This window comes from Mauremys reevesii, linkage group 5 (assembly GCF_016161935.1).
Source record: "Mauremys reevesii isolate NIE-2019 linkage group 5, ASM1616193v1, whole genome shotgun sequence".
Classification (NCBI taxonomy): Eukaryota; Metazoa; Chordata; order Testudines; family Geoemydidae; genus Mauremys; species Mauremys reevesii.
The window spans coordinates 59,226,142-59,249,572 of record NC_052627.1 but is presented as its reverse complement, the minus strand read 5'-3'; the positions used below and the strand labels follow the sequence as shown (position 1 = coordinate 59,249,572).

Here is a 23,431-nt window from a genome sequence, read left to right as displayed (position 1 = left end):
ACCGCGGGGGGGCGCTCTGGCGGTCGCCGGTCCCGCAGCTCCGGTGGACCTCCCACAGAGGTGCCTGCGGAGGGTCCGCTGGTCCTGCGGGTCCAGTGGACCTCCCGCAGGCATGCCTGCGGATGCTCCACCAAAGCTGCGGGACCAGCGGACCCTCCGCAGGCACGCCTGCAGGAGGTCCACCGGAGCCTTGGGACCAGCAGACCCTCCGCAGGCACGCCTGCAGGAGGTCCACCGGAGCCGCCTGCCGCCCTCTCGGGGACAGGCAGAGCGCCCCCCGCGGCATGCCGCCCCAAGCACGCGCTTGGCGCGCTGGGGTCTGGAGCCGGCCCTGTAAATAGAGTCTTCCTGACTAGTGATTTAAATGACATCTACCCTCAAATGAACAAAGTAAAGAAACAATATATGTGGTGCCTATGGAAACTAAATTAGATTTTTCAAACTCCACTTCTAGTGATGCTGTCAGTTGCACATATAAGGAAATGCAGGTTTTTGTTTTAAATACATTATCTCTGTTTTTCACCTTTAGTGTCATCGATCTTATAAAGGTCTAATTTTCTCAAGTAGTAAAATCTTTTAAAATCACATTCTCTCAGGAACCTTAGCTGTCCTACAAAAAAACAATATCCTGTCCAAACAGTTATGTGAGCAGTATGGTTTTCCAGCCACACCTTAAGTAGCTGAAGATAAACTTAGATGTCCCAAAATAATATTGCTTACATGTTTCTTGATTCTTTTTTAGATCATGGTATTTCTCACTTGATCCTCCCATCTACAATCCTGAATTCAAAACAGCTCAACTTTTTTTCCTTTGCCTACAGCCAATTCCATATTAAGTACTGCACTATACTAAATAGGCAAACAGGGTTACAACTATAAATAAATTAGATATTAAGGGTCAGATTTTTAAAGGTATTTAGACACCTAAAAATCTGGTTCTATGAGCCTAATTCTTCTACTGTTACTTAAACTGAGTGGTATCTTACCCATGAGTAATCCCTTTGAAATCAAGGGCAATGCCTGCAAAGTAAGGCCCCAATCCTGCAAAGATTTAATTGTATTTAAATTTAAGCATTCAAGTAGTCCCACAGGGTTAACTGAGGCAGAAGTCTTTTGGAAAAAGTAGTGTGTGATCATGTAATTAAAGACTGTATCATAATGCACATAGAAGTTGAATTAAAATGACACAGATAACTTTGAATCTGGCATTTCCAAACTTTCAAATGCTTGATTTCATAACTTAAAGCCCTCACTTAGGAAAGCATTCCTTTTCAGTAAAGCACCTAAATGTGTGCTTTAAGCACATACTTCAGTCACTAAGACATGAACTTAATACTATTATTTAGCACTTCCACAATGATTTTCAGAGAGACAAACAAGCATTTAACCTGAGGGTCCTCAGTACAACTCTGCTAAGGGGTGAACATTATTTTTGACATATTACAGATAAGGAATCTGACCCAACTACTGTAAGATGGATTCATTCTATTTCAATCTTTGTCATTAGCCTTCAAGGTAGTAGTATAATCAAAATGATTAGAAATGGCTGATATTTGATTTCCAAATTGCATTATAAAAATCTTAGGTTTCTTGTAAATTAATGAATGAGTGTGCTTTGTGTAGTTATAAAATTCAAATGTAAAAGTGTCTCTCTGCCACCTAAAAGCTGGAAAGACTCTGAAACTTCTGGCTTTATCTGAAACTACAGGCTTTCCTGAAAAACACCACCTGAAGTTGTACTTGGAGTTGTTTGCACCACATAAATCTTAGCCCAGTGTTCTTCTCATGTAAAGATGGACCTAAGCTCATGTGGATTTCAGTACTAGTAGTCCTGGAAGGTCGCAGATAGTGGGATACCTTTGTGTACTAAAAACACACTGGTTCAGAACAAGGTATTGTTTGTAACTATTGTCTGTCACATAATAAATAAGGATATGTTTCCAAAGTGAACAAATAATGACCAGGCTCTACGCTCAAATGAAAACTCTTCATTGTTTTAGAAATCTGTCTTTAGCCAATGTTGGCCTTTTACACATTGGAGAGCACTTTAAAAAAAAGGTAATTCAATAGTGTGAGATTTTAGCCCAACTAAATGAGCCTCCAGAAGAGAATATATTTCAGAACAACATTCGTGCTATAATACAACATGGAAACAGTTTATCACTGTATGTTTTAAGATTTTGTAGAGTATCAAAATGTGATGCTGACAGACATGATGCCAGCTCTCGCCCAGGTTACAGGCATTAGCTAAGAACTAACAAACCCATAGCTGGAAACCAGACCAGTTCACCTGTATGCTAGTTTTGCTCATAATAGGTATTAGTCTGATAAGAATATTTAGTGTTTGGACTCTATAGGATGCTTGTAAGTTGCTGCATGCATTAATATCACTTATAGCATGGAATAGTGACATGACAAGAAAATATGTAAGTTTTGCTTTATAACTTTGAAAATGCTCTGAACTTGTGAACCTAGGCACAGGGATCATCCCCCCGTCCATCCAGAAGGACTATGAAAATCAGATGGGCCATCAAGGAACATCACAATACAAAACATTGGTTAAGGGCAGCAGCAGCAGTGCAGAAGGAAGGATGGCATGGTATGGTATTGCCACCCTTCCTTCTGCGCTGCTGCTGGCCAGCAGCTGCCACTTTCTGGCCACCCAGCTCTGAAGACAGCACAGAAGTAAAGGTAGCAATATCATGACCCCCCCTACAATAACCTTGCAATCCTCTCCACCAGGACCCCCAGTTTGAGTAACAGTAACTCTGGTCTTCACTGTGAAATCTGTATAGTATAGGGTTAAAGTACACAAAAGACCAGATTTCACAGTCCATGATGCGTTTTTCATGGCCATGAATTTGGTAGGGCCCTAGTTATACTAAATTAATGGTGTGCAAGAGTACAGAATCCTCTTAAGGAGCCAGTCAATGCAATGCAATTTTATTGAAAATGAAGAGGGATCCATTCCTCCACGTTAGCCAAAGGCTTTTCGTGTATAATTGCAAACATGTCTGCCACAGTTCTGAAGCTTGTCACAGATTCAGCTGTTAGTACTCAGAATAATATCACAATGAATTGGTTTGTGGAATTGTGAAATTTTTTATTCTGCTAACCTCTTTCTAAGAGAATGAGTCAGACAACCTTACATTCTAGTAGACACTGTTTGGGCTCTGAATCCTTCATTCTCCAGAGCATTAGAAAAAGTTCAGGGCCAAACCCCTGAGAATGACTGGGCTCATGTGTATATACCATTGGCCTCTACTGGATGGAACTAACATGGATTAACTGTGTGTCATAAGCACCAATACTGTCAACAACAAAAGTAGCCCCTCGTTTCATTCAAATCAGATGGACCCCAGTGCATTTTAGCAGGAAGATCTGAGTTATAAACCACTTGTTATGGTAAAGTACCAAGTGGCCATGATGTGCAGCATAATGATAATTATGATTTCCTAGGAGGCCATAGATTCATTACAATATGGTTCTAATGACATTCCAAATCCAAACAGAAAATTCATCCTCAAGGATGCGCCATACACCAAGCTAAAATTCAAGGACAAGTAACACTAAGATATGCAGAGATGGTACTTGTAACCTAGAGTGTTGCTGTTACATTGCTAGAGGCTTCTACTCTGTGAATATTGCCTGGGGATTGAGAATCAGGATGGGCAAATTGGTTAGAAAAAATAAGAGCCTTAAATCTTATTACAGACCCTGATCTGAACCCAGACCATTTAGATTAAATTAAATAAGGATCCACCTTCTTCCTATTCCTAATATTGATTCCATTTCTTTCTTCCTCTCTGGGTATGTGTACCTATTGGGTTCTGGGAACCTCTCTGGGTATGTGTACCTATTGGGTTCTGGGAACCTCTCTGGGTATGTGTACTATTGGGTTATCCGGGAGAGGGGGCGGGCGGAAGCCCGCCCCATTCTAACGGATCCCCACCCAGCCTAAGGGGAGGATCCACAGGGCCACGGAAACCCACTAAGTGCGGGGGACAACTAATAAAAGAACAGGGACAGGAGTGAGTTCAAAGGGTCATAAGGAGGGAGCCTGATGGGGACACCGAGCAGAGAACCCCGGACAGCGCCCACTGCTCCTCGAAGGCGTCAAGGGAGCCAGCGGACGCCGCCCAGAGGAACTCCGCCCGGAGACGTGAGTGGACAAGGGACCGGAAACAAGCCCCACAGTCGCAGGAGTCTCCGTCGGCCAACCTCCTCTCCCTGGTCATGTGGATGGCCTTTTTAGCCAGGGCGAGGAGGAGGTTGACCAGGAGGTCCCGCGACTTTGTGGGGCCACGGATAGGGAGTGCATGGATAAGGAGGTGAGGGGAAAAGTGCAGCCAGAAACGTAACAGAATGTCGGTGAGGAGCCGGTATAGGGGCTGCAACCTGGCGCACTCTAGGTAAACATGCGCCAGGGTCTCCCTCATGCCGCAGAAGGGGCAGGTGTCCGGGACAGGGGTAAACCGCGCCAAGTACACGCCCGTGCTCATGGCCCCGTGAAGGAGCCGCTAGCTGATATCCCCGGCGGGCCTCGGGACCAGGGTGGAGTACAGGCTGGCCCACCGGGGCTCCTCACCCTCCACAGGTGGCAAGAGGTCCCGCCACTTGGTGTCGGGGCGGGACACGAGGGTGAGGAAGTGAACGGTATGGAGCACGAGCGCGTAGAGTTGTTTCCTTGGCGCGGTTTGTAAAGGGACCGGCTGCTGATCGTGCTGCCGGCTGGCGGAGAAGGGGGGGGGGGGCCGGTCGGGTCCACGGGGCAGGGGCCCGATGAAGAGGTCCGGAGGGCTCGGGGTGGGGGGTGGGCGGGGCGTGCCCTCACGCAGGACCCGGTCGAGGTAAGCCCGAGCAGCGGCCTTCACCTCCTGTAGTACGCGCCGGGGAGTACAAGGTCTGGAGAGCCCCATCCGCCGAGCGAGCGTCAGGGGATCCAGCCAGTCTCCCCGGTCGTAGTCCAGGAGGTCCAGGACCAACCTCTGGCGCACCGCGGGGGACTCCGCCACCTGCACACGGAGCTGAGGGTTGTGTACTATTGGGTTATCCGGGAGAGGGGGCGGGCGGAAGCCCGCCCCATGCTAACGGATCCCCCCCCCAGCCTAAGGGGAGGATCCACAGGGCCACGGAAACCCACTAAGTGCGGGGGACAACTAATAAAAGAACAGGGACAGGGGTGAGGTCAAAGGGTCATAAGGAGGGAGCCTGACGGGGACACCGAGCAGAGAACCCCGGACAGCGCCCACTGCTCCTCGAAGGCGTCAAGGGAGCCAGCGGACGCCGCCCAGAGGAACTCCGCCCGGAGACGTGAGCGGACGAGGGATCGGAAACAAGCCCCACAGTCGCAGGAGTCTCCGTCGGCCAACCTCCCCTCCCTGGTCGCGTGGATGGCCTTTTTAGCCAGGGCGAGGAGGAGGTTGACCAGGAGGTCCCGCGACTTTGTGGGGCCACGGATAGGGAGTGCATGGATAAGGAGGTGAGGGGAAAAGTGCAGCCAGAAACGTAACAGAATGTCGGTGAGGAGCCGGTATAGGGGCTGCAACCTGGCGCACTCTAGGTAAACATGCGCCAGGGTCTCCCTCACGCCGCAGAAGGGGCAGGTGTCCGGGACAGGGGTGAACCGCGCCAGTACACGCCCGTGCTCACGGCCCGTGAAGGAGCCGCCAGCTGATATCCCGGCGGGCCTCGGGACCAGGGTGGAGTACAGGCTGGCCACGGGCTCCTCACCCTCCACAGGTGGCAGAGGTCCCGCCACTTGGTGTCGGGCGGGACACGAGGTGAGAAATGAACGGTATGGAGCACGGCGCGTAGAGTTGTTTCCTTGGCGCGGTTTGGAAACGGACCGGCTGCAGATCGTGCAGCCGGCTGGCGGAGAAGGGGCGGGGGGGCCGGTCGGGTCCACGGGGCAGGGGCCCAATGAAGAGGTCCGGAGGGCTCGGGGTGGGGGGTGGGCGGGGCGTGCCCTCACGCAGGACCCGGTCGAGGTAAGCCCGAGCAGCGGCCTTCACCTCCTGTAGTACGCGCCGGGGAGTACAAGGTCTGGAGAGCCCCATCCGCCGAGCGAGCGTCAGGGGATCCAGCCAGTCTCCCCGGTCGTAGTCCAGGAGGTCCAGGACCAACCTCTGGCGCACCGCGGGGGACTCCGCCACCTGCACACGGAGCTGAGGGTTGTGTAGCAGGGTGGTTACCCGCTCCTGGCCTGAGGGGTTTAAAAGCAGCCCTGGAGAGGGCTGCAGCTCTAAAAGCTGGGCTGATTGGGGAAGCAGCCACAGCTGGGCCATGCCCCAATCAGGCCACAGCTGGCCTGTATAAAAAGGCTGGGAGCCAAGCACTCAGCAGTTTTCCTCTGCCTGTAGAGAGAGATGGGCCTCGTTGCAGGGTGCTAGAGACAGGGTACCTGAGTTGAGGAAAGGTAGGGGTGCTGGGGAGCTCTAGCCTGGAAAGCCCCAGGCTGCAGCCTAGCACAAGGCCAACAGGTACTGGGGGTTGCAGAGGGCAGCCCGGGGTAGGCTAAGGCAGTAGGCCCAAACCCAACCTTGCCAGTGATGAGTAGGCTGATACTGCAGTCTGCCCCAGGGTGTGGAGGCTAGATGATGACTGGCAGTAGCCTTATAGTGAGGTGAGGTGGGGATAGTGGATGGGGGTTTCTTAGGGAGGGGAGACCCTGAGAGAAAGGGGTCACTGCCAGGGGGCAGCATCCCAGATAAAGGGGCACCTGGTCTAGAGAGGGACATGGGGGGCCAAGCGGTAGTGGATCACCAGCCTGCAGAAGGTGCTCTGGGCTGGAAATTGAGCTAAGGCCCAGAAGAAACCAGCAGGAGGTACCACAGGGGTGAGTCTGCATGCTTACAGTATGTCTATGCTGCAATTCAACCCCGTGGCTGGCCCACACCAGCTGACTCTGGCTCACTGGAACTGGGCTCAGAGGCTGTTTAATTGTGGTGTAGACATTTGGGCTCAGGCTGTAGCTCAGCTCTAGAACCCTGTGAGGTGGGAGGGTCCTAGAGCTCAGGTTGCAGCCCAAGCCTGAACACCTACATCACAATTAAACAACCCCTAGCCAGAGCCTCTTAGCCGAAGTCAGCTGTCTGGGCCGGCTGCAGGTTAATAATTGCTCTGTAGACATACCTGCTATGGCCTCTGGTAAGTTTCTAGCCTCATCTCACTACCTGAGACGCTTCAATATTCCCCAGCTCCTTCCTCCTCTCTATGCCCCTCCCACAAATGTTTGTTCTAATTGCAACCCCATACTACTTTTGAAGATGTCCAAGGTTTTTACCCCATTTCAGAATAAAGTTAAGATCCTAACTTCTCTATATGTAACAAGGTTCACTGAATATTTGTAGGGTGCTACCAAATTCATGGCCATGAAAAAATGCTTAATAAAGGGTAAAAGCACACAAAAGATGAGATTTCACAAAAGGAAGCCAGATTTCATGGTCATGATGCATTTTTTGTGTCTGTGAATTTGGTAGGGTCTTTCCTATACTATACAGATTTCATGGGAGAGGCCAGCATTTCTCAAATTGGGGGTCCTGACCCAAAAGGGAGTTGCAGGGGGGTCACAATATTGCTACCCTTACTTGTGTGCTGCTACCATCAGAGCTGGGCCTGGAGAGTGGCAGCTGTTGGCCAGGTACTCAGCTCTGAAGGCAGCGCCCCACCAGCAGAAGCACAGAAGTAAGGGTGGCAATATCATACCGTGCCATCCTTACTTCTGTGCTGCTGCTGGTGGCAGCTCTATCCTCAGAGCTGGGCTCCCAGCCAGCAGCTGCCACTTTCCAGCTGCCCAGCTCTGAAGGCAGTGCTGCCACTAGCAGCCATGCAGAAGTAAGGGTAGCAGTACCCCCCTACAATAACCTTACAACCCCCCCCCCCCAACTCCTTTTTGGGTCAGGACCCCTACAATTACAACATTGTGAAATTTCTTATTTAAATAGCTGAAATCATGAAATCTAGGATTTTTCAAATCCTATGATCATGAAATTGACTAAAATGGACCATGAATTTGGTAGGGACCTATATATTTGTACTGCTGGCAGACCTTTAAAGTATACCAGAAACATCCTTGACAACTGTTTCCAACCCATTTGTTGCCAGTAGAGTTATGTCACATTTTCCTGTCTGTTATAGATAAGTTTCTTTTTAACAACCATGCTAGGTAGACTGTAGTTTCTGAAAATAGTTGGAACACTTTGTAATAATGATAAATGTGGGCACTAGCCATATTGTTAGAATTGTATTAGTTTATACTAGTGTGTGAAAATGGTTTCAAACACAAGCACAGTGTGGTCAGGGTCTCTCTCCAATAACGTCTTCCAGCTGCTTGAGTCAGAGTTCTGTTATGGATGTGGACTTCAACATATACTGTTGCTTGGTGTTAACCGATTGTGTGCCACTTAAGTCTCTGTGACCTTTGCCATTCACTTTAAGTGTCCGGTTGCCTCAGATGTTGGAGATGGTAATAGAATTGTGAAGGGTAAGGTAGGTATTTGCCTTAGGACTTGTGATTGTAAAGTGTAGTGAGTGTGCCACATAATAGTTTTCTCCTTCTGTGTTATCAGAAAGTCCTCAACAACCTTTATCCTGCTTGTCAGACAAAATCTACTCCATAAGGAATGGCACATCAAACTGGGGAAGGGCAGGTTGAAGAAAAGAGTAAATAAAATAGAAGGTAGAGTGCTGTTAATTAAAAAGAGGAAGGAGGATATAAACTGCCCCACCCAGTCTTTTTAATTTTAACTTTCTAAGCTTCGCTCTCTTTAAATTTAGATTGCATCTTGAGTTCTGTTGCAACTCATATTTTTTACTTAGTTGTGAACAGTTTTGGGAGATCAGCATGTTTTGTGTGTTTATCCTCAATGGGTTAATATTAACTGCAAAAGTAACACAAGTTGCATTGCACTGTATTTTAATGTTTCTCACAATGAAACTAGACACCCTAACTTGACCATTTTAAAAGGGCTTTATGTATCATCTCTCTGACTGATTCTTCTCTCTGCCTGACAACAGGATATTTATTATTTCTCCATTAGTTAACTATACAATTTGTGGTTCTTTATTTTTAGGTTCAGATGGGTTTGTACTTCAGAAGTCTTTTTTTTTTTAAACGATTTTTCATTATGTTGAGCAGGCACAAAAGTGAAAACATCTAGACTTTTTCAACTGAAATTTTGAGTTTTCATTCTGTTACTGTTAGAAGCTAGGAATAGGCGACAGGGGATGGATCACTTGATGATGGGGCACCTGGCATTGGCCACTGTTGGAAGACAGGATTCTGGGCTAGATGGACCTATGGTCTGACCCAGTAAGGCTGTTCTTATATTCTAGCATCCAAGATATTTCAGCCATGATTTTGCAATCATTTTTGTCTGATGTACAACAAAAAGCAAAGGCTCAGGAATTTATAGGGCCAGTTGTGCAGATTCTTCTTAATACTGCCAGGCTTTGTCTACTTTGAGTTTGGTTATTTAATATCAATATTTTAACTTCACTCAAAGGCCCCAGTCAGGATCAGAGCCCCATTGTGCTCCATGCTGTGCTATTTTTTTATTGATAACTTTAGTTTGAGAGACAATATAAATCTAGTTCCTTGAGAATCTTTCAGTTTCACACCATCAGAATAGATTCCATTTATCCTGCAAAGAGCTAGTCATGTACATCTTACTCTGGCAAAACTTTCATTGAAGTCAAAGCGGTAAAGCTTCTCTACAAGAAATCAGATTATAGTCTTGATTCTGCAACACTTATCTTCAATAGCATTTACTTACATTAGTATTCTATGAACTTCAAAGGGACTGATTGCCTAAATAAATAATATTGATTATAGGGGTATGTCCTAAATGCAGCATTAACTTCAGTTATCTACATTCAAGCTATTCTTCTCAAGTTAGCTAGCTGGAGAGAGAGCAGCCATGCTGAGAAATAACATTCAAGCTACTGTGTCCATACCGGCACTGCAGTTATTCATATGTGGCACTAAGATTTCTGTGGGCACATCCTATGGTTCTTTGCACTGCAGTATGCTGAGCTATACTATGAATTCTTTCCCAGTGAATTGTGAGATAACTTGTCTGTCCTTTGGGCACCTGCATGGAACTATAGGAAGGCACTAGAGGATTAGCAGCACTCAAATGGATCTAGCCTGAGTCCACACTACAGAGTGGTCATGTTAGCCACAGATCAATTGTGTTAACTCAGGCTTTAACCTATACCTCCTTATGGGCTAGCCAACTTTAATTAGAAGTGCCACTACACTTGAGTGTAGCACCTAACAACATGAGTCCCATCCACACACAAAACCCCTTAACTCAAGTTATGACTTTCAGTTAACTTTGAAGTGAAGACAGGCTCTAAGAGTTGCAGAATCAGACCCCATATTAATAAGGTTTTGTTCAATGTAAGCTACAAAGGTTGTGATGGATACAAAGTTTGGCATTAAAAATGGTAAAGAGAGATGATGGTTCTGCTGTATAACCCTGGTATTCAGTATATCCTTTCTCAACTTTTCAGTTTAAGAAGTAATTCTTATGTTCCAGCTTGTTCTTTACATTCTATTGTGATTGTATATAGGTTGCATTTCCTATAACTTGATTTGTCTATTGCACCTTGGCTTGAAGAATAGAATTTCCCCCATTGTCTTCCTCCACCCCCAAGCTTCAGAAGCAGTTCTGTTCAAATGCAGCCTCCCATGGAGGGGTCTGTATGCTCTCTCTATCGGAGACCTTGGTCAAGATTTAAAAAAACTGGAGCCCCTGTTCAGCAAAGTGCTGACACATGTTAGTTTATATTTCTGGAAATGTCACTCTGACAATATCCTGTAGACTTGGTGATAAAATAAAATGTCTGAATAAAAAGTTACATTAGTAAGTCTAACTAGGTGATCATAGTAGTGGTCCCCTATGGCCTTAAAATCTATGAAACCAGGTGGCAGACAGTGCCTGATCAGACAGATTTAGCTGAACCACATACACACAAGATAAACAAGGAACTTTTATTTTTCTCATTGTAAACCTTTGATAAGATCTTTTTCTCTTCCGAAGAGGTACTACTGGTACCATTGACTATACCAAGGTTTTGGAGGCTATATCTAGTCTGCTGCTGTTGTAATTATGATCTGTGACTGTTCCTACCTCAGCTCTCAAGCTCTTTGTACAGGTTAGTTGTTAGATTGTCAATACCTGTTTTATTTTCTTCATTATAGTGCAAGCTGACAGGAACAAAGCTGAAGAGGAAGATTGAAGAATTTGGATTAAGTGTATTTTGATACAGTAGATGGAACATACTGGAAGTGTTTTGGAGGGGGTTAAATCACAGCCCTCATGAGGATGAACTGATTATCCACTATGACCCCCAAGTCTTTTTCGGAATCAGTGCTTCCCAGGATAGTCCCCCATCTGGTAAGAATGGCCTGAATTCTTTGTTCCTATATGTGTATGTATACATTTAGTCATACTAAAACTCATAGTGTTTGCTTGCCCCAAGATTCCCATGCAATCCAGATCATTCTGTATCAGTGACCTGTCCTCTTCATTATTTGCCACTCCCTCTAATCTTTGTGTCATCTGCAAACTGTTATGATTTTATGGCCACTTCCAGGTCACTGATAAAAATGTTAAATATTGTAGGGCCAAGAACTAATCTCTGTGGAACCCTACTAGAAACACACACTCTGTGATGATTTACTCCTCCACCCCACCTTTGAACAATTACATTGAAACCTACCAGTCAGCCAGTTTTTAATCCATTTCACGTATGCCATGTTGATTTTTATATTATTCTAGTTTCTGAAATCAAATTGTTGTGTAGTACCAGGTCAAATTTCCTGAACTTTAATTTTCCATACAAATCCATTAATTGGATACGTAACAATTGGTGGTGGTTTTGCTTTAAATGGGAAGTGGGTCACTAGCTGAATATTTGTCTAAAATTGTTTAAAATAGATAACTGGAATTCTAGTGAGAGGCTATAGTATATATAAAAGGAGGATTGGGAATGGGAAAAAGAAGGGAGATTGCACTGTATATCAGAAATATATTCATAAATAATGAACTAAGGACAGCTATAAGGATCAGAAATAGCAAATGTGCATAGGTTAGTTAGAGATGAGTAACTGGTTTGGGGCTACAATGGGGCAAAAGGGCCAAGCACAGAGAGGAATAGATAACAAGTGGAAATGCTCCACTACCCATACAGGTCTAGGGATGTAGAAAACAATGAGCTGGGAAGGGGGTGAAGAAATGGGGGATGAGGGGGAGAATAGCTAAATGTCATCAAGAAAATAATATAATTGAAGAAAGAGGACAATGATATCAGAAGTTATGACAAACAATTGCTGAAAACTAAAAAGTTTAGACTGGACAAAACTAGAAGCATTCTTAGAGTAATTAGTCATTAGAATAGACTGCAGGTGCTCAAAGCCCTTTCCCTGGAGCTATGTAAAGCAGATAAGACAAGACATGATTGAAAATGTAGGGAATCGTCTTGCAAAATTCAATGTGTCAGACCAGATGAGCTAAGGCTTTTCAGGCCTTAGACAGTATTATCTGTAAACCTAACAAAAGAATACCTGCCCTAAGAAATGGTCCTCTCTGCATTTGGAAAAATTGGGTGTGTAATTCATTTCCAGTGGAGGCTGTGGTTTAGACAGGACTCAGGGTTTAACACCATGTCATCTAACCCTGTGCTCAGGGCCAGCTCTAACTTTTTTGCTGCCCCAAGCAAAAAACAAGAGTGCTGCCCTCCGCAACCCCGCTCCGAGCGCCACACCGCTGAAACCCTGCCCCCCGAGCGCCATGCTGCCCGAAACCCTGCCCCCTCAGAGCGCCGCGCTGCGCCAAGGTGAGACCTCGGTGAGGTCTGTCGGGCACCTGGACATAAATGGGAGTGACTCCAGGTCATTCTCTTTTTAAGTTTTGTCTCATGGAGATTCAGTCCATACTGCACTGTCTTCTGGTGAGCACCCAGGAGACGATGGTGGCTAGCAGTCGTACTGCACCGTCAGCTGCCAGCCTAAGATGTATAAGAGAGATGGAGTGGATCAAAACAAGAAAGAGACGAGATTTGTTTTGTATTCATTTGCTCCCCCCCTCTCCCTCCATGAATAGTAGGGGAAGGGATAGCTCAGTGGTTTGAGCATTGGCCTGCTAAACCCAGGGTTTTGAGTTCAATCCTTGAGGGGGCCATTCTGTATGACAGTTGTGTGTGTTTCTCCTTGATGCAAACCCCCACCCCCTTTGTTGATTTTAATTCCCTGTAAGCCAAGTCGTCTCTCCCTCTGTCAGAGCAATGGCAGACAATCATTTTGCACCTCTTTCTCAGCGCAGACGCCATAGCATGGCAAGTATGGAGCCTGCTCAGATCACTGCGGCAATTATGGGCACTGTAAACACCATGTGTATTATCCTGCAGTACATGCAAAACCAAAACCAGGCAAGGAGGCGACAGCAGCGTGGTAATGAGAATGATGAGGACATGGACACAGACTTCTCTCAAAGTATGGGCCCTGGCAATGTGGACATCATGGTGTTAATGGGGAAGGTTCATGCTGTGGAACGCCGATTCTGGGCCCGGGAAACAAGCACAGACTGGTGGGACCACATAGTGTTGAATGTCTGGGACGATTCCCAGTGGCTGCGAAACTTTCGCATGCATAAGGGCACTTTCATGGAACTTTGTGACTTGCTTTCCCCTGCCCTGACGCACAAGAATATGAAGATGAGAGCAGCCCTCACAGCTCACAAGCGAGTGGTGATAGCCCTGTGGAAGCTTGCAACGCCAGACAGCTACCAGTCAGTCAGGCATCAGTTTGGAGTGGGCAAATCTACTGTGGGGGCTGCTGTGATCCAAGTAGCCAACGCAATCAAAGAGCTGCTGCTATCAAGGGTAATGACTCTGGGAAATGTGCATGTCATAGTGGATCGCTTTGCTGCAATGGGATTCCCTAACTGTGTTGGGGCGACAGGCGGAACCCATATCCCTGTCTTGGCACCGGAGCACCAAAGCAGCGAGTACATAAACTGCAAGGGGTACTTTTCAAAGGTGCTGCAAGCACTGGTGGATCACAAGGCACATTTCACCAACATCAACCTAGGTTGGCTGGGAAAGGTACATGATGCTTGCATCTTCAGGAACTCTGGTCTGTTTCAAAAGCTGCAGCAAGCGACTTTCTTCCTGGATGAGAAAATAACCATTGGGGATGTTGAAGTGCCTATAGTTATCCTTGGGGACCCAGCCTACCCCTTAATGCCATGACTCATGAAGCCGTACACAGGCAGCCTGGACAGTAGTCAGGAGCTGTTCAACTATAGGCTGAGCAAGTGCAGAATGGTGGTAGAATGTGCTTTTGGATGTTTAACAGCACGCTGGCACAGTTTACTGACTCGGACAGACCTCAGCGAAACCAATATTCCTATTGTTATTGCTGCTTGCTGTGTGCTCCACAATATCTGTGAGAGTAAGGGGGAGACGTTTATGGTGGGGTGGGAGGTTGAGGCAAATCACCTGGCTGCTGATTACGCGTAGCCAGACACCAGGGCAGTTAGCAGAGTACAGGAGGGCATGGTGAGCATCAGAGAAGCTTTAAAAAACAGTTTAATGACTGGCCAGGCTACGGTGTGAAAGTTCTGTCTGTTTCTCCTTGATGAACCCCCTCCTACCTCCCCCCCGGTTCACTCTGCTTCCCTGTAAGCTAACCACCCTCCCCTCCCCTCTTCGATCACCGCTTGCAGAGGCAATAAAATCATTGTTGCTTCACATTCATGCATTCTTTATTAATTCATCACACAAATAGGGGGATAACTGCCAAGGTAGCCCAGGACGGGTAGGGGAGGAGGGAAGGACAAGGCCACACTGCACTTTAAAACTTATTGAATGCCCCCTTTCTGTTGCTTAGGCAGTCCTCTGGGGTGGAATGGTTGGGTGCCCGGAGGCCCTCCCACCGCGTTCTTGTGCATCTGGGTGAGGAGGCTATGGAACTTGGGGAGGAGGGCGGTTGGTTACACAGGGGCTGTAGCAGTGGTCTGTGCTCATGCTGCCTTTCCTGAACCTCAACCATACGCCGGAGCATATCAGTTTGTTCCTCCAGTAGCCTCAGCATTGCCTCTTGCCTTCTGTCACCAAGCTGATGCCACCTATCATCTTCAGCCCACCACTTATCTTTAGCCCATGTTCATATTGTGCTTTCCTGGACTCTGACATTGTCTGCCTCCACGCATTCTGCTGGACTCTTTCAGTGTGGGAGGACTGCTTGAGCTCAGAGAACATTTCATCAAGTGCAGGTTTTTTCGCCTTCTAATCTTTGCTAGCCTCTGGAAAGGAGAATTTAATGTGAGCGTTGAAACATTTGCAGCTGGTGGAGGAAAAAAATGGGAGAGTGGTAGTTAAAAGGACACATTTTAGAAAACAACGGGTAGACTCTTTCACGGTAAACCTTGCTGTTAACATTACATAGCACATGTGCTGTCGGTACAAGGTCGCATTTTGCCCCGTGTTGAGGGTATGCTGGTTTGGTGTGAGAGATCACTCACGCAAGGCCGGGCAACAGAATTCGGCTTGCAGGCAGCCAGGGTAAGACAGTCTTTTGGCTTCTTTAACCTTCATAACATGTGGGAATGGTTTCAAACAGCAGTGCCCTCATTTCCCATACTAAGCAGCCGTTGGGTGGCCATTTCAAATGGGTTGGCAATTTAAAAGGAGGGGCTGCAGTTTTCGGGTTAACGTGCAGCACAAACCCAACTAACCCCCACACACACACCCAATTTTCTGGGATGATTGCTTCACTCCTCCCTCCATGACATGGGTAACAACGGGGAACATTTCTGTTTAGCCACAGGCAAACAGCCCAACAGGAACGGGCACCTCTGAATGTCCCCTTATAAAATCACCCTATTTCAACCAGGTGACCAGGAATGATATCACTCTCCTGCGGATAACAGAGAGATAAAGAACGGATGTTGTTTGAATGCCAACAAACACCAGGACCATACTTTGTGTTATGCAATGTTTACAGACTATGTGCTACTGGTCTGGCGTGGTAAAGTGTCCTACCATGGAGGATGGAATAAGGCTGCCATCCCCAGAAACCTTTTGCAAAGGCTTTGGGAGTACATCCAGGAGAGCTTTATGGAGATGTCCCGGGAGGATTTCCACTCCATCCCCAGACATGTTAACAGACTTTCCCAGTAGCTGTACTGGCTGTGAATGCCAGGGCAAATTAATCATTAAACACACTTGCTTTTAAACCATGTATAATATTTACAAAGGTACACTCACCAGAGGTCCCTTCTCCGCCTGGTCCGGGAGGCAGCCTTGGGTGGGTTTGGGGGGTACCGAGTCCAGGTCCAGGGTGAGAAACAGTTCCTGGCTGTCGGGGAAAACGGTTTCTCCACTTGCTTGCTGTGAGCTATCTTCAACCTCCTCCTCCTCCTCATCTTCCTCATCCCCAAAACCCTCATCCCTGTTGTGTGCTACTCCATTGACGGAGTCAAAGCACAGGGGTGGGGTAGTTGTAGGGGCACCTCCTAGAATGGCATGCAGCTCATCATAGAAGCGACATGTCTGGGGCTTTGACCCGGAGCAGCCGTTTGCCTCTCTGGCTCTTTGGTAGGCTTGCCTGAGCGCCTTAAGTTTCACGCGGCACTGCTGCGGGTCCCTGTTATAGCCTCTGCCCTTCATGCCCTTGGAGATTTTTTCAAATGTTTTGGCATTTCATCTTTTGGAACAGAGTTCTGATAGCATAGATTTGTCTCCCCATACAGTGATCAGATCCCGTACCTCCCATTCGGTCCATGCTGGAGCTCTTTTGCGATTCTGGGACTCCATCATGGTCACCTTTGCTGATGAGATCTGCACTCACCTGCAGATTGCCACGCTGGCCAAACAGAAAATGAGATTCAAAAGTTTGCGGGCCTTTTCCTGTCTACCTGGCCAGTGCATCTGAGTTGAGAGCGCTGTCCAGAGCAGTCACAATGGAGCACTCTGGGATAGCTCCCGGAGGCCAATACCGTCGAATTGCGACCACACTACGCCACTCTACCCAAATTCGACCCGGCAAGGTTGATTTCAGTGCTAATCCCCTTGTCAGGGGAGAAGTACAGAAATCAATTTTAAGAGCCATTTAAGTCGAAAAAAATGGCTTCGTCATGTGGACGGGTGCAGGGTTAAATCGATGTAATGCGGCTAAATTCGACCTAAACTTGCAGTGTAGACCAGGGCTAAGAGTGGCCAATTACATAGGTGATTCAGTTGAATCAGAGCTTGGAGAGCAATTTTTTTTCTCCTCTTTTGCAATCCTTCCTTGTCTGACAGGCCCAAACTGAATTACATCACTTCCTAAAAGCAATCAAATACAGCACATCTTCTTAAGAAATTTAACTCACATACACATCAGCAGGAAACAGGAAACGTACTTGTTCCTGTAAAACAGGGAGAAACTAAAATTGAGAATCATGCCTAATCACAAAAAATGTAACATTCAGAAACAAAACTTCATGCTGTTTTTTGTCCTGTTTCTCGCAGCAGGATCTGCCAGATATGGTAAGTAATAAAGTGTCTCTTGCATTCTGAAGTAGAACTATGCAGACATGTTTTATGCCTACAGCGACAGAACTCTGTTAGAGGGTAACACCCTTAAAACCTGATCTCTCTGTAGGAGGTTTATGAAAACTTGCACTGTTTGTTTTAGCTTTATTTAACTTTGCTACTTTTGTGTGTGTGTTGTTTAATACAGATCAGCTTCACCTGCAACATTTGGATCCAAACATCCTTAAATCTCAGGTGTTTTTAGATACAGGGGTTTGGTTAACATCCATCACTATTTTCTGTTATGATTTCCACCATTTGGTGTATTTTGTCTGTAAAAGTCATGTCCTTTATAACGGCATTTAATGGACAAAAAAATTTACTCCGATTACAGTACATTCAAAGTTTTCAGTTGAATATTTCAAACAGCCATAACAAACAACTTTTGTTAAGCAAAATAATAATCTAGGGATGGTTCATACTGTTTAAAAATATTATGTGTTGCAGGCTTGAATAGTTAAATTATGAAGAAAAAATCATTAAACCATTACATGTCCAATTGTTTCATTTGTATTTTGCACAAGAAACAGAGGCAGTAACTGAACAATGTTGGTAGCTGTTTTAAAGAAAACTTACAAATTGTTTTACTTATGTGCCTTTGGGTGTGAAACAAACCACTGTTGAAATCCTTTAATATACAGTGGTATTATTAGCTCAAATTGCTGTATCACATAACAGTTCTGCACAAAATGGGGAGAAAGGATAGTCACTCTGTTATTGCTGCCACACTTTTATTATGGTTTTAATGACCATGGTGAAAATGAATTTAAAAAAAAAAAGGGATTATAGCCATGCTGTAAGTCTGGGCAATAGTCCCTGTCTATACTACAAACCTTACCGTGGTTAAGGGTAATGTCTATACACACAAGTGCTATGACTGAATTATAACATGGCTTGGTCTTGTCTGTGGAGATGGAATAAAATTGTGTTACAATCATGCTAAGGATGGTTATAACCCAAGTTATTAGAAAAAAGTCCCTGACCATAATTATCAGGGAAACTATGCAGAAGTCTTTCTAAATTTGGTCTAGTAATAATGAAGGACCAGAGCTCTCAGGCGGTCTCTCTAAGGTCTCACCTACGTGTTTGGGGACTATTTAGAACACAGTATGCCTTAAAGATGGTGAAAGCACAATTAGGTCTTGCAGTGTGGATAGGATTATGTTATAAATAACATTTCCAAAGTATATTAGAGTCTTGCAAAGTCAAAATCCCACAAGTTGAATTACAGCTAAAAGAAGACAAAGCTGTAACAATCTCTGAGGAAAACTGTATTGTAACCAACCCCCTCACCACAGCCAGCTTTATAATGCAGATAAAAGTTGTAAAAGCTGTGCTGGTATTCCCTGGAGTGTTCCATGTCCCTTTGTACTATGTTGAATGAACATTTAGGAAGTTACAGAAAAGGCTTCCTCACTTACTGAGCTATGCCACAAGAACCTTGTTCAGCCATAGAGATAATGGTATTCAATAGTGCTTCATGCAGAGGATGTCAAGAGCTAAGAGGTGATAGAATTTGTGCTGTGTATGCCCATGCTATTATCACCTTTAGCCATAATTCAAGAGGACTTCTCAGTTCAAGAGCCAAATGTGCTGTAGATTGTACGAACAGCATTTACAGACACCCTATAGTTTGCTGAAAAGACTTCTTAGGTCTTAGCTAGGACCACTGGGGGATTCTTGTTCTTGATCTCTTTTCCTTAAATTAATGAATTTTAAAATGGATCTGAACACATCAATGTTTGTAGACAAAAACTTTTTTTTAATCTATGAGGAAGCTTAGTATAATTGCTGAAAATGGAAGTAAAATCAGATTTCCTTTTAGTCACTATGAAGTTGTCTCCCTCTCATGTATTTTGAGACCAAAAATGTGCATGTAAATTTTCTAGCAAAGTGATAAAGCAAGAGATGAGGGTTTGCTAGGATCCTTCTGTCTGGCCTGGTGCAGCAACTGCTAGCTTGCTGCATCATCTCTTTTTAAAGATGCATCAAAGTGCAACTCTCTGAAAAGTGGCCATGTAAAAATAGTACCTTTTTACGCAACAGATTAACTCTGTGTATTCAGCCAGATATTCCCATTTGATTCACAAACAAGTTGTTACTGCTGTTTACTCCTGCACTAGAGAGCCATCTCAGAGAAAGAGAATCCTTCTTACTCATAAGTTAAATTGTATATCAAATTCCAGTCAGTGACCCGTGTTCGTGAAGGTATCTTATGATTGCTGGTGATAAAGGCTTCAGCTCATTTGGTCTTAAACACAGAGGTCCTCTTGAGTGATACCTTAAGGTGAGAAGATTCACATCACAAATTTGTGAATGCAATGGAATTGCACAAGATGTCATTGAGGGCAAAACTGAGACAGTAAGGTTAAACATAAATGCATAATTTGGTCTGCAGAACCTTTATTACTGTTGATGATGAATGATCCCAGTTTGACTCCTAGATGCTGGTCTGAATTTGCAGGACTGGCAGTAGAAATGTCTATACCAGGGATGAAGTTGTTCCATCATCTAGAAATAAACTTAAGTATATTTCCCTCCTGATTCACATCTATCTGGACAAGACTTTTTTGTAAGCACCCATTTTCTACAGGATCTTTTCTATTGATTTACCCCCACAAACATGTGGCTGTTTTACCCTTCAGGACACCATATCTATTAATCAAGCTGGTCTTCAGTTGTTTTAAGGATTCCTACATATCATATTTGAGGCATGTTTCAACATGTTACCTGGGCAAGCCTTGCCCATTTCAAGGAGCAACACTCCCTAGATCAACAGTTAAATGTAATCAGATAAAAGAGAGTTGAAATGATGTAGAGAAAAGTTATTAGGTAGAAAGAAACACCTGGGCAAACTGGAGCCCCCCACCACCACACACACACACAGTGTTTGTTAGTTAAAAAGTCCAATGGAAAACAAAAATCCTGCCAGTACTCCATAAATAATGCCACCTGGAGAAATTTTTAAAAGGATGTTATGAGTATAGGGGGTATTAACAAACACAGTTATGGGGCACTCCAGTTTACACAAATGTTTTTTTCAGGATATATAGTATTTTAACTCTGCTTTTTAGCTCAAAATTGAGTTTTCTTTCACATGGACTATTTGTATTTTATAGCAAAGTTTGGAGAAACCAAAATTCCCTTTAAAAGAAAAACTGATTATTCCATCAATTGAAATCTTTTATTTTTTTCCCTTTTATTTTGTGCTTAGGTACAAAACTGTAATTTTAAAACATTCCCCTCCAGGGACTTGTTTTATCAAAAAAATCTAGGTCTGCTCTGGCAATTTTATAATAGGATGTATTTATATTCTTTAGAAAGAGGAAGCTAATTACATGGTTTTTGCTTTGTCCTCCCCTTCAAATTAAAAAGAGAAGTCTTGTTTACCTGCCTACTTCATCAAGAAGGCCAACCACTCAGAGCAGGAAATGCAGCAAGCATTGTGTTCAGATGTGGCAACAAAAATATCATTTTGCTTTTGTTGTGTAGAGAAATGTGATCTAGTCAGTACGGCCAGTAATGAGAGAGAGTCAAGCAAGATTCACCAGTTTCTCACCAGCAGCTTTAAAGAGGGGAAGATGCTAAGCAAGCCTGCATGCCTTAGTATACATATCTGCAAACGATACTGCTTCTCCTTTTCAAAATTTGAATGAACAACTTCATTCATTCACTAGCACAACCAGTTGTGATAAAAGCCCTATTGTGAAATTTAAAGCAACTTTTGAGCAGCTGCTAAATCTTAATCAATTATAAAGGGCCCAATCCTGATACTCTTACTCATGCTCTGTAATATTGTATTCTGTGAGGAGTCACATTACTGTTTGTGGATTAAGGTGCTCTTCGCTGTGAGTTAGGATGTCAGAATCTGGCCCAAAGAAAAGGACTAATAGCATTAATTTGAGTCCCAAAAAATGAAGGCATGTTCTGTGATAGCTCCCATGCTTAGTGCCACCAGTGCATTTCAACTCTGATCTATAACTTCTCCTCCCACTGGGTGGAGCTATGTTACACTATGCAGTGACTGTATGATGTTGACCAGTGAGGTCATCACAGTCGTCATCTATCACTTGAGACCTCAGCAGGGCTGGCGAGAGCAGGTTCAGGCCCCAGTGAAAAAAAATTTTCGGGCCCCCCAGCAAGGGCGGACTGGCTAAACAGGGCCGGGGAAGCCGGGCTCCGGGCCCCCTTATGGACCACTGGGCCCCGGTAATTTGTACCGGCTTCCTCCCACTCTCGTCAGCCCTGGACCTCAGTCATGCTTTAAATTTTGGCCGCAGTTAAAACATAATTTCTAAATACAGCAGTTAAAACACAGGAGGTAACAACAATATGCTGGAAGCAGCACTGTATAACTGGCTACTGAACTGCTGAAGGATGTATTTAATTCTCTCAAATTAAATCACTTAGGAAAAAGAAAGTGGGGATAGATGCTGTTTTGTCTCTAGAATTATGGGAAGTGAACAAATATACATGTTAACAAGGTCACTCTCTGTTATCTGAAATTATCTTTGGCTGGAGACTGGAAAGGGGAATTTTATTTAATAGAGAGACAAGTGATCTGAAATCTGCTTTATAGCTTGAACATGGCAAATAAAGAACAGAAGAGACACTGGAACAGTCTCTCTGGGACATCAAATGCAAAATATATTCCAGCTGAAAGTTTAGGATTGTGGTTAATGAGATGTTACTATTTGTTCTTGCTTTCAAGTGTACATCATGCTTCAGACATTTGAAAAGCTTTTAATAAATTCTTTGCTCCTGAAATAACAGAAACCTAAACTATTCCCCCCCCCCTTTTCCCCATTTGTACTATTTTTAGCAGTGGGCTTGTTGCTATCAGTATGTTAAGTAGAGGAAGCTGACAGATTTCAAGAGAAGAATGATCAGAGGAGGGATAATTAAGCAAATGCGGATAAATGGTTCTGTGACACTGAGTTGGTTTATCTGTTATGTCAGTATTATGGTTAGCCATGCAGGCGTCTGCAACACACATGTCTATACTGGTGCGTTGGCCCATCATGACTAGATGATGATAACTGTCAAATAGAATTGCTGCAAACACTGGTGGTGACTAGAAACAATTTCTGGGAAGAAGAATCAGGAAGAACCAGGTTGCAAGGAATAGAAGTACAGTGGCTCCTCTTGATAGGATTTAAGCAGAACCAAGAATATAATGGGTTATCAATGCATGCAAAAATAAGAAGATGCATGTAAGAGGTCACATGAAGGCTATTACCTACCAAAGAGGCAGAGATTCTGTTTTGCTGTTGAATGAAGATTGGAAATAGTAAATAAAGAAGTTAAGTTTTACTAATTAATGTTTTGTAAAGTGCTTTGAAGGAGATCAGTTAAAAGTTGTTGCTATGTTTTGAAGTAGTCTGATGACTTATTTTTAATATTAAACGTTTTGTGATGATGATTTTTAGTAAAGGATAAAATGACAGGCGCTCAGATGATGAGTATGGCATAAATACCTAGATAGATAAATCATCGCTACAATAACTTAATGCAATAAACTCAAATTATTTTAATAATTTAAAATCTTGTTCCCTAGGATACAGCCTCGAGAGACACTTATCTCCTTCCAAAATCTAGCAGTAAGGAAAAGCAATTGTGGTCCAGTGGCTTAAGCATGAGATAGGGATCTCGAGTTCTAATTCCGTTTTTTTCACTGACTCACTGTGTCCCCCCTGGGCAAGCCACTTCACTTATCTCCCTTTATTTCCTCATTTGTAGAATTGATATAATTGCTTCTCTCACAGGGTTGTGATGAGGATTTATGTGCTTACAAAGCAATTAATGTGTAAAATACTATTGGTCCCAGTCCAGTGAAGGTCCTGAG

The 23,431-nt window shown here is 44.6% G+C and overlaps 1 protein-coding gene across 7 annotated transcripts in view; it reads left to right on the top strand.

Annotated features, from left to right (window-relative positions):
- The first annotated feature begins 6,359 nt into the window (after nucleotides 1–6,359).
- The window catches only part of TMEM154 (transmembrane protein 154), a 30,472-nt gene continuing 13,400 nt past the window's right edge, over nucleotides 6,360–23,431 (top strand). For 2 of the 7 annotated variants that reach the window (XM_039540672.1, XM_039540671.1), the window contains exon 1: nucleotides 17,369–17,541. In XM_039540672.1, the coding sequence (XP_039396606.1) occupies nucleotides 17,454–17,541 (88 nt within the window). In that variant the 5' untranslated portion in view covers nucleotides 17,369–17,453. Of the gene's footprint in view, nucleotides 6,419–6,451; nucleotides 6,483–6,708; nucleotides 6,839–7,031; nucleotides 7,150–8,570; nucleotides 8,681–11,209; nucleotides 11,406–17,368; nucleotides 17,542–23,431 lie in introns of those variants that run through there. The other 5 variants (XM_039540674.1, XM_039540675.1, XM_039540677.1 and 2 more) reach the window with 5 other exon arrangements.